The sequence below is a fragment of the Mauremys reevesii genome, linkage group 9 (genome assembly GCF_016161935.1).
Source record: "Mauremys reevesii isolate NIE-2019 linkage group 9, ASM1616193v1, whole genome shotgun sequence".
Classification (NCBI taxonomy): Eukaryota; Metazoa; Chordata; order Testudines; family Geoemydidae; genus Mauremys; species Mauremys reevesii.
The window spans coordinates 87002061-87018678 of record NC_052631.1 but is presented as its reverse complement, the minus strand read 5'-3'; the positions used below and the strand labels follow the sequence as shown (position 1 = coordinate 87018678).

The following is a 16618-nucleotide window of genomic DNA, read 5'->3' as shown; positions in this document are numbered from 1 at the left end:
ATGGTTCAGCTTTGTATGAAACTTGCGTACCTTTTCAGGTCAAATTATCTTAGTGTAGGAGCTTTCTAAAACTCCTGCCTGTAACCCTTTAAATGAAACTCATACATGTTCTGGTATTTTATTAGAATTATACACAGAATTCAGAATTCCAAGAAAAAAAATATTAACCTAAATTTTGCTTAACCCTTGAATACCTCGTTGGCATGTTGAAATTGTGCCCAAGCTATTGACAGTGTCATCTGAGGGCTAGTCTACACTTACCTGCCGGGTCGACGCGGTGAGTTCAACTTCTCGGAGTTCGAACGATTGCATCTAATCTGGACGCGATAGTTCAAACTCCCCGCGCGCTCCTGTCGACTCCGGTACTCCACCACTGCAAATGGCGGTGGCGGAGTCGACCTTGGACCTGCAGACTTCGATCCCGCGGCGTCTGGCTGGGTAAGTAGTTCGAACTAGGGTACTTCGAGTTCAGCTACGCTATTCACGTAGCTGAACTTGTGTACCCTAGTTCGACCCCCGCCCTTAGTGTAGACCTGCCCTGAGAATAGTGCTTTCTGGAGAATGGAAGTTTGTTTGTCCATTTTCTGTATCAGCCAAAATGTGGTTGTTTTAATGATGACATTTCTATGTTCTGTTTTCAGTTTTTATTCCAGAGGACGTATTACAACCAACAGTACCGACACAATGTCAGAGAACCGTTCTAATCAATCAGCAGAGTGGAAAAATTTTAGCAAATGACCTTGATTCATCACTTGCGAACTTAGTAGGAAGTAAGTGTGAGATTTTTTTTAAACTTTTTTTCCTTGTCTATTAAAGATAGATAACATATTTTGCTAAATAAACATATTTTTTGGGGGGGTATCTTTTTTTGTTACAGATCTTGGCTTTGGAGGAACCCCTTCCAAAAAGTAAGATTTTCTTTTTTGTACTCTTGACTAACTCTTAAAATTATGCCGTGTGAAAAGTAATATATTCTTTTTAAAAGAACCACTTGTCATAAAACCATGCTATAGACTAAGAAACATAGTCCATCAACGTAAGAAACACAGATCCGTTAAGATCTTTGGTTAACTAAGATCTTCATTCTGAAAACCATCTACATTGGTCAAGAAATCTTAAGTGTTCAAACATAATTGTGACTAATAGGTTCTCAGCCAGTATGTATGGACTGGTTCTAAATTGCATTTGATAGTATGAGTAAATAAATCACTGTAAGATGGAGAACTGTCATGTATCCAGTCCTTGTTTTTAAAAAAAAAAAACAAAAAAAACCCTGTGAATTAGAAAGCTCAGGATGAAGTAGCTACCGGTTCAGTGGCATCCTTTTAACAGTCTAAATTAGACTTGGAGATTCGAGCAACCTTTCCTGTTAAGGTCAGATAAGGCATAGTTCAAGTGAGCCACTGAATAAATAGCTCTGGCAAATCATTTTCTGTAACATGCTCTCTGAGAAACCATTGAGCTACATTGCATTGGATGATGTTTAGAAAGTTTACTTCTCATCTTGCTCCAAAAGCAGTGGAAACTTCATAAGAGCAAGAACACAGATGATAACAGTGATGATTGAAATAAGTTAATGGTGAAAATTAGATTGTGTTATAAGAATTTCTGTAAATTTCTGCTGCCTACATGAGTTTTCATCTATAGTGTTAAGTTTTACTGATCCTCTGATATTTGTTTATCTGCTCATAAACAGAAATTGTTTTCAGTTTCAGGTCAAAGTTGTTATACTTTATGCAAGAGCCTGTTAACTCCATGGGGAAGCTTAGTTCTGTAATTTCTTTTTTAGGTCAGACATGCAGTGGAATCAGCCAACAGAGAAGAAACTTACTGGCGGAACAAACTGGCAGGCAAAAACAAGCACATCAACTACATGGAATACTGCCCCCATTCCTCCTGCTCCACATATGGTAAGTGTTGTACCATTTCTGACTTCAAATTATGCACCATGAAAGTAAATAAACTGCCTTTTCTACTGATATGAATTTAAAAAAAAAAAAGTACCAGAGGCTATTCCACTTGAGGCTGGAGAATTGCCTACAGAGCAGCTCCACACTCAGTGACTTGAAGGGAAGTTGACTTTCTCCCCTCTGCCTCAGAAACTCCTGGCCTTTTGGGTTGGGCTGAGGCTAGGATTGTGCAGTGAAAACTCTGTTCTTTTAAGCTGTCTACAGATTCAAGAAGACCCACTGTATTGGTTTCCTTTGTTAATAAATGGAAGGTCTATAAGGACTAGAAGCTTTTCTTTTAAATAAAAGCTTAGCAGCAGCAGAAACTGGTGAGCAAGTTCCCCATTCACCAGGAAAAGTGTTCTACTTGGAAGTGGTGAGTGGATTTGTCAAGACTCAATGACGAGGGGAAAAACAATTTCAGAAAATGTGAAAATGACAGAACTTTGTAAATGATTTTTTTGTTACCGTTTTCACCAACAAATTTAGTAGCGATTGGGCATTTAATATAGTGAATGCCAGTGAAAATGAGGTAGGATCAGAGGCTAAAATAGGGAAAGAATAAGCTAAAAATTATTTAGACAAGTTTAGGTGTCTCCCTGTCACCAGGGCCTGATAAAATACATCATAGAATACTCAACTTGCTGACTAAGGAGCTGTCTGAGCCATTAGCGATTGTCTTTGAAAAGTCATGGAAGATGGGTGAGATTCCAAAGGATTGGAAAAGGGCAAATATAGTGCCAATCTATAAAAAGGGAAATACGGACCAGTCATCTTAACTTCAGTAGCCAGAAAGATAATGCAGCAAATAAATAAGCCATCTGTTCGCAGAAACTTAGAAGATAATAGGGTAAAAAGTAACAGTCAGCATGGGTTTGTCAAGAACAAATCATGCCAAACCAACCTAATAGCTTTCTTTGACAGGGTAGCAAGCCTTGTGGTTAGGGGGAAGTGGTATATGTGGTATATCTTGACTTTAGTAATGCTTTTGATACTGTCTCACATGACCACCTCATAAACAAACTCAGGAAATACAACCTAGATGGAGCCACTATAAGGTGTGTGCATAACTGGTTGGAAAACCATTCCCATAGAGTAGTTATCAGTAGTTCACAGTCAAGCTGGAAGGGCATATTGAGTGGGGTCCCACAGGGATCAGTTCTGGATCTGGATCTATTAAATATCTTCATCAATGATTTAGATAATGGCATAGAGCAAGGGTCGGCAGCCTTTCAGAAGTGCTGTGCCGAGTCTTCATTTATTCACTCTAATTTAAGGTCTTGCATGCCAGTAATACATTTTAATATTTTTAGAAGGTCTTTCTATAAGTCTATAATATATAACTAAACTATTGTTGTATGTAAAGTAAATAAGGTTTTTAAAATGTTGTTTTAAAAGCTTCATTTAAAATTAAATTAAAATGCAGAGCCCCCTGGACCAGTGGCCAGGACCCAGGCAGTGTGAGTGCCACTGAAAATCAGCTTGTGTGCCGCCTTCGGCACCCATGCCATAGGTTGCTTACCCCTGGCATAGAGAGTACACCTATAAAGTTTGTGGATGATACCAAGCTGGGAGGGGTTGCAAGTGCTTTGGAGATAGGATGAAAATTCAAAATGATCTGGAGAAATGGTCTGAAGTAATTGGGATGAAATTCAATAAGGACAAATGCAAAATGCTCCACTTATGAAGGAACAATCAGTTGCATGCATACAAAATGGGAAATGACTGCCTAGGATGGAGTACTGTGGAAAGGTATCTGGGGGTCATAGTGGATCACAAGCTAAATATGAGTCAGTATTCTGGGATGTATTAGCAGGAGTGTTGAAGACGTAAAACTTTTGTTCTACTCTGCGCTGATAAGGCCTCAACTCGAGTATTGTGTCCGGTTCTGGGTGCCACATTTGGGCCCCCCCCAGGAAAAATGGGTGCCCCAGCCCCAGAAGAAGCCCCAGGGCAGAAATCCCATTGAGGCCACCCTGAGCCCTGGCAGATGCCACAGGGGAAGAAGCCGTGAGCCCTGGCTGGAGGGGTGGCGGGGTGTAATGGCGAAGTCCCAGACAGGCCCGTCCCTAGCTATTTTGGCTGTGTGGGGCCCCACCCCAGGCCTCTGCGGGGATGAGGGGGCTGGCCCCAGGCCTCCGTGGGTGATTGGCCACTTCCTGCGGGAAGTGGAGTGACCCGGCCCCAGCCTGCTCTGCTCCCCTGGCTCCCAGGCTTGGGGGGGTAGGGGGACTACCCCTCAGCACTCCCTGGCAGTGTGGCTGGGAGCCAGGGAAGCGGAGCAGGCTTGGGCCAGGTCGCTCTGCTTACCAGTGAGGTGCAGGCCCGACCGCTTCTGGAGTCTTCAGGGGAGTGGGGTCGGGGCTGGGGCAGGGAAGAGGCAGAGCAGGGGCTGGAGCCCTAGGCAGCTGCATATTTTGCATATGGGTAAGGACGGCCCTGGCCCCAGAGCCTGGGCTGCCCCCGCCCCAGAGCTCGGGCTGCCCCAGCTTCAGCTGTTGGGAGCGAATGACCCCAGCCCGGCGCAAGCCACGCCTGGAGCTGTGGGGGGAAACTGAAGCCTGGAGTCCAGCTCCTGAGCTGCTGCAGCACAGAAATCAGGGTGTACCACCCTCATCTTTGCGCTTCCCTTGGAGGTGGGTCTGATCTCCCCACTAAGTGTGGCTGTGCAGGGGAAGGACAACTCCTGTCTCTCCCCAGCACGGCCGCATTAGCAGCTCGGCTCTGAACAGCAGGGGAAATCAGATTTCATGAGGGAGGGTTGATTTCATGGTCTGTGACATGCTTTTCACGGCTGTGAAATTGGTAGGGCCCTACATATAAGGGAAGATTGAAAAAACTGGGTTTGTTCAGTCTGGAGAAGAAAAGACTAAGAGGGAACACAAGTTTTCAATTACATAAAAGGTTGTGACAAGGAAGAGGGAGAAAAATTGTTCTCCTTAGTCTGAGACTAGGACAAGAAGCAATGGGCTTAAATTGCAGCAACAGTGGTTAAGGATGGACATATTAGGAAAAACTTCCTAACTGTCAGGGTGGTTAAGCACTGGAATAAATTGCCTAGGGAGGTTGTGGAATTGCCATCATTGGAGACTTTTAAGAGCAGGTTAGACAAACACCTGTCAGGGATGGTCTAGATAATATTTTAAGTCCTGTCATGAATACAGGGGACTGCACTAGATCTCTCGAGGTCCCTTCCAGCCTATGATTCTATGACTTGCAGGAATATTAGCTATTGATTTTAGTATGCTGGCCTTCGTACCATTGGAAAAACTTAGATTAAGGGCATTTTTAAAAAAAATCTAGATTCCAGTTTATTTCATTTTGGAGGTGGACAGAAATTAACAGTGTATGTTTGCCCTTTGGGGAAGGTACAGTTGTCTTAAGATGAAATTGATCTCAAGGGATAGTTAGGTTTGTTAGGAAGGGACCTAGTCCATCTTGCTTCTGAATCCTGAGAGAGACCATCTCACATGTAATAACTGCCATTCCCAGTTTGTTTTGTCCCTGTCAGGCTTCAACATGGCTGTTTAACTACTTCATTGCTGATAATACTTTGCCTTTTATACAGTCTTCTATGTAGAGTGCTATGCCAAGAACTACATCTTATTAAACCATCTCAAAGTACTTCAGTCATGAAACACTGCTGCCCAGGATGTCAGGTGAATACTATAAATATTTCTCACATGGCAACATGCTGACTAACCACTGAGGAAATATGAGTGCCAGAAATAAATCCCAAATCAATTATAAATTGAAAAATTCAGTTACAACTATGTCAAACCAATAGAAGAAGAGTGGGAAGCACCCATAGTTTATATCTGTGGCTCCTTATTTAGACAAACACAAAATGAAGGGAACAATGAAATAGTTAGGACTGATCTTTTTTAATTAAACTTGTCATCTGCTTCTATTCCATCCGTGGTTTAGAACAGGGGTAGACAACCTATGGCACATGTGCCGAAGGCGGCGGCACACACACTGATTTTCAGTGGCACTCACACTGCCCAGGTCTAGGAGGCTCTGCATTTTAATTTAATTTTAAATTAAGCTTCTTAAACACTTTAAAAACCTTTATTTTACATACAACAATAGTTCAGTTATATATTATAGACTTATAGAAAGGGACCTTCTAAAAATGTTAAAATGTATTACTGGCACGCAAAACCTTAAATTAGAGTGAATAAATGAAGACTCGGCACACCACTTCTGAAAGGTTGCCAACCCCTGGTTTAGAAACATAACTTCTGAGTTTCAACAGATCCCAGGAGAGTATGTAAGAGACATTGAGGCAAAGGTAGATTGGGGTTTGACAGTTGACTTTCATTTAGTACATTTGTATGTTTGTTTTTAATGTATCAGTTAAAGTTCTTTTTATTGAGTATTTGAAATACTTAGCCTGTATAGAAAAAATACAATTCCAGGTCTTGGATAACATTTTCAAAAGGGCCTAACTCCCATCTTCAAGGTTCCTTATTTATTTAGATACTTCTGAAAATTGTGGGCCTTAGGCTGTTTTGGGGGGGTTGGGTACTAAGGAAAATATTCAGTATTTTATGTCTCTTGCCTTTGATACATAGACTATACTTTTGGAAAGATGAGCAAATGCCCATTTTTGTTGGTTCACAGTTTGTTGTGCCACACCTAAATCAGGTCAAGCATTGTGACAGGGACTTTAAGTCATCCAGTGGCTGAGGAAAAATAGCTATGCCAGAACTGAACAGTAACTGGAAAGTCCTAAATTAAACATTCCATAAAGCGACCCCCAAAAATTCAAGGAACAGTTCTAAGCATCTTCGTCTTTCTCGGTAGTGACTTCCTGTCAATATTCTGGATGTTCAACAAAAGATACGGAAAGATGCTATGGATCTATTAAAATCTGCAATAGTCTGATTGTTGTAGAACCAATAATAGGGGATGTTCCTGGATTTATTCATCCTTGTCCTGAATGTATTAGGAACACAAAATATCTTCCTACCCTTGCGTACAAATGTGCTAATTGTATCCCTGAAATTGCTACCTTGGTTAAAGAAGTAGAACTAGAATGTTTGTTTTACTTATTAAAAGAATCAAAACCTATCCAATGGCCAAGGCGATTTGGAGAGCTACTATGTGTTCCCCAAGCTCATGTACAAAACACATACTCTTTCATATCTGTCATGCAGATGGAATCTTCTAGTCTCCATTTTCATATGCACTATAACTTACCAACTGTTAATAGTGTGCACATTTCCCATTAGGTCACAATGGGACAGCAAGACCTAGGATGTGGCCCTGTGTAGAAATTAATCCCTAGATGGTTGTTCTTGGGACTGATTTCCTATTCCACTTGCTCCTGCTCTTCAGTTTCTGGGATCGCTTCAGACACCTGGTTCTATATTGTAGAAAAACATGAAAGCTGTCTTTAGGCTAAGAATCTTTTATGATACTTGAACATCCTTTCCTTTCCATTCCTCACTGAATTTCATGATGAGTGATCAAGGCTTTCTTGCTCTCTCCTATTCTCTTCTTCTTCTCCTTAAGTAACTATACAGTGCCTGTTTCCTGAAGGTTTGAAAAGCAAATAAAGCCTTTAAATGTGGCTGGATTTAGCAAAAATATAATGAATTAATGCCTCCATTATTAGACTGAAACTAGTTGTTGTTTACATGTTAGAAAAGGAAAATTCTATCCAAGTTACGTGGTACAGCCTGTTAAATTAACTGCTCTTACTGTTATAGCACACTGAATTATATTGTTTGTACATTTATCTATTCTGGTTAAAGACTATATTATATTCACAATGAAAAGCATGGAGATAGCTAATTTCAGTGCTATATCATAACCCAATCCTGGGTTAAGTTGTCTAGTTTCAGTACCACGTCAATAATTTTCTGTCCTTATTCCTTTTTGGTATGCCAGAATGGAGTACATTATCCTGGATATGTAAGTTGCTTTCTTGTAAACTTGTAACCTATTTCAAGTACTTTACAAAATGTACCTTTTTATATTTTGTAAAGTCTCTTATTAAATGTTACTAGTAGAACTGTATTTTTAGATCATTTCAAGCATAATTTTTCTTCCTTACATTAAAGGTACCTGCTCCAATGACCTACCCAGTGACTACACCTCAAGTGCCTGTGTATGGAATGGTAAGGAGTTCATTGTTATAACTGTATTTTCACACTTTGGAAATGTAATTGTATATTTTAATTGTTTTGTTGCCATGTTTCAATATGCTAATTTGTCGGTTTATACTCTTTTCTTTACACAAACTAAAAGACCTGAAAGACTACATACCTGTTGTTTCTGTTGTTGTGCTGATTTCCAGTATATGACATGCAGCACAAAATATTCAATATGAAGTTTCCAAGATTAATTTGAGTTTAAAATATTTCTTTGATTAACTCTTCCCCTGTCTTTCTCTATACCTTACAGGTACCTCCTCAGATTGGTGCTGCTCCTTTAATGGCATCCCAGCCAATGATTTATACACAGCCAGGTCTCAGGCCAACAAATCCCTTTGCGCCTGTCCCTGGAACACAGGTGAGCACTTTTTTTTTTTTAATGTGAACTTAAAACATTATGGAAAATTTCTAGTCTTAGGAGTAAGTGAATGATCCCAAAACACAAAAAAAGCTTGGGATTCCAGTAGTTTTACATCTATCTTTTTCTAGGACCCTTAAAATTACAAATGCGCTTGAGTGAACTAGCCCAGTGTACACTGATGACCTCCTAGTCTGCCTTTAAAAAGGGCAAGTCCATCTTTTGTTAATATTGTATAGGTCTCTAAGGTTTAACGCTATGAAAAAAAAATTGCCATAAAGATTTAACACTGCAATCTAAAAGGATACCTTAAAGGATACAATGTTAAGTAAAACTGGACTTTCTTCCTTTCCAGCCAGTGTTACCATTCTGAACTCATTAGAGCTACAGTCCTCTATTTCCATGCTTGTAGGGGTTACTCTCATCTGTGTAGCGGCTCCTAGTAGGCACGACAGCCTGGAGGGGGAGGAGGTAAATGAATGGAGAACAGCAGAGCACAGGTTATTGGTCAGCTTTGCCTAGCTAGCTGTGAAAATCCTTGCCTAGAAACTTTAGGCATAGGGGGGATGAGAGGGCAGTATTTGGCTTCTAGGACTAGCCAGCCAGTCTTTCCCCTAGATGAGTTCAGCCTTACACAACACAGCAGGCAATGAATTCATGTCTTCTGCTGGTTTGGGCCCACAGTTGGGTTGATAAAATATGGTGGTCGTCATACATTTGATGTGGGATGTGGGGAGAAGATTCACACTAATTTATGTGCTTCATTGGGAGAACATATATTTCATGCTCAGCTGTGAATTTCACTCTGTATCTATTTGTATCATAACCCTAAATGTTTGGGTTTGGTGGTTTTAAATAACTCTCCATAAGAAACCAAATAAGTAGTGCACTATCTTCTACCTCACCCCCAAATAAATCCCGGTTGTCAAGTAACCAGGTTAACTGTTCTGCTTGTAGATATGTGAATTGATTCATTATTCTGCAGAAATAGTGCACTGAGTAAACAAACTTAGACTTTCATTTCTATCTTACAGATACAGTTTATGTAGAGCAGCCAAAGCAGCGAGATACATTGATGACCAAATACTGGTAAAAAGAAGAGATTGAAAATTCAGTGTTCTCACAGTGCAGTCTTCAGCAGGGCATCCACTTACGACTCCCTGTGTAACATAAAATTACTTTGAATTGCAATGCTTTAGAGATTCTTGTTTATAACAGTCACTATGGTATGGAATCATGTTTGTTCATTGGTTTTAGACTGTAAGACTAGCTTCAGTAGAAAATCAAAATCTTTGAAGCTAAAGGTCAGTTTAGAAGATGAGAAGAATCTGACTTTTAAGGACCTATACCTTCTGAAGAGGGGCTTACTTACATAATTGCTTTGCAACTTTATTCATCAACAGATGGCCTGTAGAAAGTTGACTGAGGGCATGATATTTCTATTTATTTTATTTTCTCCCTGAACTGTGTGGCTGTTGTAATCAAGGCACAACTCAAATGAAGTTGAGCAATAAAACTTTCGTATGCTCTAATAAAGTACTCTGATAGAGTAATGCTTGTATTATCATATAAAGCCAATATTGTGTGAAATCAGACAGCTTTCTCATATTAGAATAGCTTCTTATAATTCACAAATTTTATACTGTGAGTTTTAAATGCTGTGAATCAACTAACTATATATAAAAACAATTAATGGAAAACTGATCCATTGGCATTATGGCAGTGCGTTATATTGCCAACTGAGAGATTCAGACTTTGGCATAGGCTTGAGATCTGTCTCCAAGCAGGAGAAGATAGTAGTAATGTTACAGAATAGCATGTGCAGCTTACAAACAGAGATAGTGATAGCTGCACTTCCTTACAGTATCTTTTGTGCAGATAGCAGCATCGTTCTTAGCTCTAGCAGGAGTTGCCTTTATGTCACAGTAAAACTGCAGACACATCCAGCAGCAGCAAATTGGAGAGATTAGCAAATCTTGTTGCTGGCCACTAAAGAGGAGAAATGTCCACATTTGAGTAGTTTGGCAATTTAAAAAAAAAAAAAAGTTGATCTTTTTGGGCTAGGAATTACATTTGTGATATTGTCCAGCCTTTGTCTATAGCTTTTGCCACTTGTTCAACAACAAATCCAGTCCTTACAAATTACAAAAAAAGTAATTATTTTTAAATGTGTAAATATGTGTAAACTTTGAAGTACGTTTCTTTAATCCTGCAGTAACTTTATTTTGTTGAATTTTCAAAATAAAAATACTGCATTGCTTAAGAAATGTACGTACATTTCTTTTATAATAAAAATCTTGCAATCCATTATCTAATCTATGAAAAATATAACTGCAGTCTAGCTACGCATATGCCAAAATGATTTCAAAAATTAAGGTTTTCACTTCCATATTTATTAAATAAAATATTCCATAAAAATACCGTAGAATGTTGGATAAAAAATACAGCCTGATCTTTCATATCTTCGAACACCTGAAGAATAAAAATGATAACTTGAAAAAAGTATGTAATTTGACACACACACAATTCAGAACATGTTTCCAGAACTTTAGTGGGAGAATAGAAGAAAAGGGAAAAGTGCTATTGTATCATTTAAATCTCGCTGTGGGATAATCTTAAACTGGGTCATCATAAAAAGAAAATAAGCGTCCTTGTTATTTACGTCAGTATAGTAGTGACTGTCTTGTCTTGGGAATGTTACATTAGCAATAATATCATTAAGGGTAGCTTACGAATGCCAACATGTTTAGTAATCTTGCCAAATTGTTCTAGAGCAAACCTTTGAAATACAGCACTTAAATTCTATAATACCCTTTTCTGTAGGTATCTTTTTGTTCATTAATTTTGTGCCAAGAGTGTAAGGGAATATACTTATTTCGTAAAAGAAATATACTTTTTGTCAAACTAAATGAGAATTTTTAAGTCCTTTTGACACATGTATTTGAAATTTGTAACCACTAACTTTCTGTGAAATTAAATGTTGCAAATGGAACAGATGTATTACGCCAAAATTCTGGACATGTACTGGCAAAGATATAAACTGGACTAACATACAGTGATTAAATATTGAAATTTGAATTTAAAGGCTTTTGGCTTTAATCCCCTCTTCCTGGGTTGACCAAAAATACTGTATAATTAGTTTTAAGTCAGTGAATTCTCCAGTGCACACAGTGGCCCTCCATATGCTGGGGAAATCTACCCATAACTTGGAGTGAGTCATAATGTTTCAAACTTTATTCGATACAGGGATGAATTCCATTGAGTTTACTCAGCATTTAAAGATCTTGCTTCCAACAAATTCTTCTGTCTTAAATCCAGTTTAGATCAGTACCTGTGATAGACTAGTATGTGTTTTTTTTTAAAATAGTTAAGCAGTAATGTCAATGCTCAGAGGTTGTGAACAGGTAATGTCTGGCTCTGTAAAGTAAATATCAAGACTCTTTTTTCCTGTAGCAGATTATTTTATAGTCCTGTTCAAATCCATTTTAAATTATATCCCTTATGATTCATTTTAAATTGCTCAAATGAATGAATGGGCAGACAGCATACATTCACTGTAACTTTATTGAAGAGCTACATTCTGATTAGCTAGAATGTATTTGTTCTCTACTTCCTGCAGTCAGAAATAGGCTCAAATACTTTTTTTAAAATTTCTGATTTGTCTAGAGAAATTTTTAGTGACTTTGTTGGGCAGCTTTCCTGTAATCAGACTGTCTGATAAGTTTTATTTAGAATTAAAAAGGAAAAAACAGCCACAGTGTACATCTTAATCATTTTATAAACTACCTTCCCTTTAGTCTTGTACAGCATTTGTTGATGCATTAATGGGTTTATGTAAAAATCTTGATATAGTTTTATCTTTGAAGAAAAGGTGGTTTTAGCATATTTCTGACTTCACAAAAGTGTACAGAACTGCTTTTAGCAACTTCCTTGTGAACATACTTGAACATGTAAAATGCTGGAGTATCATTTTTAGCCCCCAACATATGGTTTCATAAATTAAGAATAATGTAACTGCAAGGAAACAGGACACTGTCAAGATTCTTAAGGCTCAGTATTTGCCCCTTGATCCTCTGAGAGAGACTTTTTGTTGTACAGCAAAATTATCCCCATTATTGGGGACCATGTGACTTAAAAAAAAAAAAAAAAAGCCTTGCCACCGTTGCAAATAGTAGCTGGTACAAGAGCAAGACAACAAAGGACCTGTATGTATATGGCATTGTCCATTCACTCTCCTACTAACCCTGTTTTTTGTGATTAAGCATCCTGTTCTGAGTGCTCTTCAGCTCCTTCCTTTCTCTCAAAATCAGTGAAATCTGAGGAATGCCATGCACTTCCATCATGTATTCCTGTGGCATTTGTGACTATCATTCTGCCTAACAGCTAAGATGTTAACACTGTTGCATCCCTTTTTTGGGAAGCAAGTTAATATCTTTCTGATGGGGCACTTTACCATAGAATCTATTGCAGGAAGTGGGATGGAACTTTGTAATATTGAGCTTGTTGGACTTGAAAGTGTCCCTTTTAAATAGCTGTCCCTTTTTAATATCTGTAACGTACGTTATGAATTTGCCTCCAGGAAGTTCTCTACCTTAAATTTAGATTCCCAACTAGAATTATGTAATAGAGAAATTTTAGTTCTGTGCACATAGTGGTGGAAAAAAATGTAGGGTAAAAATAGTGAGCATACTTTTTGTAAAATGTTGAATAACCTCTTACTACAAGACTGAATACAGGGTGTGTCCAGATCTGGTTTTTTGATGTGTGACAGAGAGGGTGGGTTACAATTTTAGAGTATCATGCACTGTGGATCGGTGCTTTATTTGTAAATAAAAGGGAAAACTTTTTTTCTTTTGGGTAGTTTGTATCGTAAGGATAACATCTAAAGGCACTGTGTACCAGTCATTTATTTCCATTTTAAAGATTATATTTTTGAGTAATGGAAATTGTACATGTTATCATTTATACATTTATTGGTAGAGAAATAGAAAAGTTATGTTGCTATTACTCTGAAGATGTATTTGATTCTCACGTATTGCTAAATACATTACTGCATAGCTTTTTTCCACAAGTATCTCATGTGCATTTATTTAAAGAGATTGTAATAACTGGTGCAGTTTAAAAAAAAGATGTACATTAGGAATCCTCCTTCAGTATCTCAAACCTGTAGCCTTGTGTTTCAAGTCTAATCCTTTACCAGATATTTGGCTGGGGATTTCATCATTTAGAGCACTGGCGCAAAAAAAAAGGTGCTGAACAGATTTATTCCTTTGGGATTATTTATTTAATGGCTCTTTCATCATTTTATATGTTGCATTTTCCCCATGTATAACAGGTTTGTGCCTTTTATTGGGTATTTATTTAAAAGGAGCTTACTATAATGTAGGAGGTTGTTTTTACAGGCTTATTCTTGTATGGCTGTTTCCTTAAATGAGTTCCTTTCCATTTTATAATAATGGATGCAGAATGTGTGGAAAACAATCCATTGACCATAAAACTGGGAGAGGGGGGAGGTTTAAAGATACAAATTCTGCAAAATAAAACATTGCAAAAGCACAAGACTGGCTATGTTGACATTTAATTGTGGCACTTAATTTAACAACATACAAAACTGTTTTGGGTTTTTTAAGATTGTTGCTCAGATTCATTCATTTGTTATTAAAAGGTTTTGAAAAATAAACTTTGGCACAAATAAGATGTGTTTATTTTTAATGTGTTCAGATATTTAATGCTTGTTTCAAAATTGCTATAAGAGAGTGGAGTTAATTGTTCTTGCTTCATCTTCCTAAACAAAGTGTGATAATCAAAAGGCTGCTTAGTTTGTTATATTTAAATATAGTTATGGCACTATGCCTTTCTTGCTGATGACATTCAAGTGGTGCCTGCGCTTTTGTAATTTGAGGGTTTGATCTATCAGAAAGTGAGTCCAGTAAATGGGAAGGTCAGTTGCTTTGTTTTCCTTATGCAGGCTAATCTTTAATGGGGAACTATTTCAGTTACTCACTAAACTTTGTGGGGATGTATTGAATCATTGAAAATAAAGTACATTAGAAAGACAGTTATTCTCCCCTATACTTATCCCTATTTGGGATCAGTGTCCATTTGCATCTTGGATGCAGTAGATTTGGTCAGCACAAATCTACTCATATGGATTGCACAAAATACTATGCCTCTGAATCCAGTATAATAGAAGCAAAAAGAGGCAACATCCTAGGTTGCATGGTTTCGTTATGTATACTGTTAACTAGAATCCCTGACACAAAGACATGCAATTGTTATTCTTAACATGTGGCTGACATTTGTAGCCAGTAAATTGCCTTTACTGAGATTTTTTTTTTATTCTCGAACAAATTAAATTGATAGTTTTTCCATCACAAATTGCAGCATTATGCAACTGCTTTGTTTAAAACAAGGAACAAAAAACTATCCGCTAATGTCAAAACTAAGGGCATAAATCCTAACCAGGCAGTGTTCACTGCAGGTAGTTACTTAAAAGCCTCCAGGAAACAGCAAATGAAAGGCAAATCCATTTACACATTGCATTCTTTGGATTTTACTATTTTGGTTTATTGTTGCCAGGGAAATGCTATGCCTAAAGTTCATATCATTTGATGTCACAGTGAGTTGCTCTTGGAAATGGCTGTCAGAAAGAACTGGCTAGGTCTTAAGCTGAGTCATAGGTAGCATGAACCAGACACAGTAATGAAGAACATAAATCCTGTCTGCATGCATATGTTCCTAACACTAATTTAGAAAGGTTTTTCAAAGTTTCCTATGAGACCAACACTTTAAGCAGCAGTATTCTGAACCAACTGCACTTTAGTGCAAGTTTGTTAGAAGATTTGTTTCAATTAATAACTTGAAATAGTAGACTGCAAATCCTTGAAGTACTGGGTCACTGCCAGCTGGTCACATTCTAATACAGAGGCATAGTTCCAGCAAAAGCTTTTGATTCATTATAAAGCATATCGGAAAGTTCAGGAAATCAAGCTATTTGGTTGACCAGCCCTGATGTATATCTGTGCTGTGGAGCTGTTCCATAGAATGTTGTTATACTCTTGGAATTGTGTGCCAAAGAATTAAAAATTCTGTAAAATTTTGCATATTTTGTCAAAATAACACACTATAATCACCCCAGTTTCAATTATTTTGGTAATTTATTTCAAAATACCTATTAACAAGTACGTCAACAATACAGACAACAGCAAAAAACGATTCCCTTACCAGCAGAGTTAAAGAAAGCCTTGTTACAACTCAGTTCCAGTTGAGGAGTGCTGGAGGGGGCTGTGTGGGACCCCCAATGCCCTGACATCTGAACTTCCATCCTATTCCAGAGCCTCGTTGCAGGGCAGTCCTATCCCAAACACCAGCACCCCCTCCACCCCGGCCCAGACTCCACCACCTCCTCCCCCCAGATCCCAGCCATGGAGTACCACCGGCCCAGACACCAGCGTCCCCTTCCCCCTAGAGCCCAGACACCAGCACCCTCAGAGCTTTTACTCCCCGAAGCTTCTTTACTGCCCTGCCAGGGGGTGTGGTGTGGTGCAGTCCTGCCTTTCCTCGCTCCTTGCCAGAGTTGGGGTCCTTGTCCGTTCCTGGGAGAATGAGCATCAAGCAGAGCGTGCAGCCTCCAGGCTAGGCAGACCCCTCTCTGCAAGCTGGGCTCTACAGAATCCAGCAGTCCCTAGTAGCAGCCAGCAATTCTGTGGGGGAAACGGAATTCTGCAAAATTCTGCATTGCGCAGTAGCACATAATTCCCCCAGGAGTAAAATGTATGCTTTGATCCTAAAAGTGGAGCTTGGTAGGCAGTCCCTTGTACCTGCACATAGTCCAGGGAAGTTGACTGTACTCAGCTCCTAAATATTCACTATAACTTATATAAAGACATATTCTTAAATTATTTGTATTATCATAGCACCTATGAACCTTAATCATGGACCAGGCCCCCATTGTGCTAGGTGCTGTACATTAGGGTGACCAGATGAGAGGGAGAAAATATCAGGACACATTGGGAGGGGGTTTGCCAGCAGAGCAGCAAAAAAAAAAAAAAATGCTGAGTGTTGCCGGCAGAGCAGCATAAATAAATAAATAAAAAAGCGAGTGCTGCCGGCAGAACGAAATATCGGGACAAATTGCGTCCTGACCA

General features: G+C 38.7%; 1 protein-coding gene across 5 annotated transcripts in view; it reads left to right on the top strand.

The window, feature by feature from the left end:
* Positions 1-14161, top strand: part of LOC120371690 (phosphatidylinositol-binding clathrin assembly protein-like) — a 49896-nt gene extending 35735 nt beyond the window's left edge. For 3 of the 5 annotated variants that reach the window (XM_039487747.1, XM_039487749.1, XM_039487750.1), the window contains 7 exons: positions 654-770; positions 878-908; positions 1790-1910; positions 7848-7871; positions 8021-8077; positions 8364-8471; positions 9506-14161. In XM_039487747.1, coding sequence (XP_039343681.1) covers positions 654-770; positions 878-908; positions 1790-1910; positions 7848-7871; positions 8021-8077; positions 8364-8471; positions 9506-9520 — 473 coding nt within the window. In that variant the 3' untranslated portion in view covers positions 9521-14161. The remainder of the gene's footprint in view (positions 1-653; positions 771-877; positions 909-1789; positions 1911-7847; positions 7872-8020; positions 8078-8363; positions 8472-9505) is intronic. The other 2 variants (XM_039487751.1, XM_039487748.1) reach the window with 1 other exon arrangement.
* The last annotated feature ends 2457 nt before the right edge of the window (positions 14162-16618 follow it).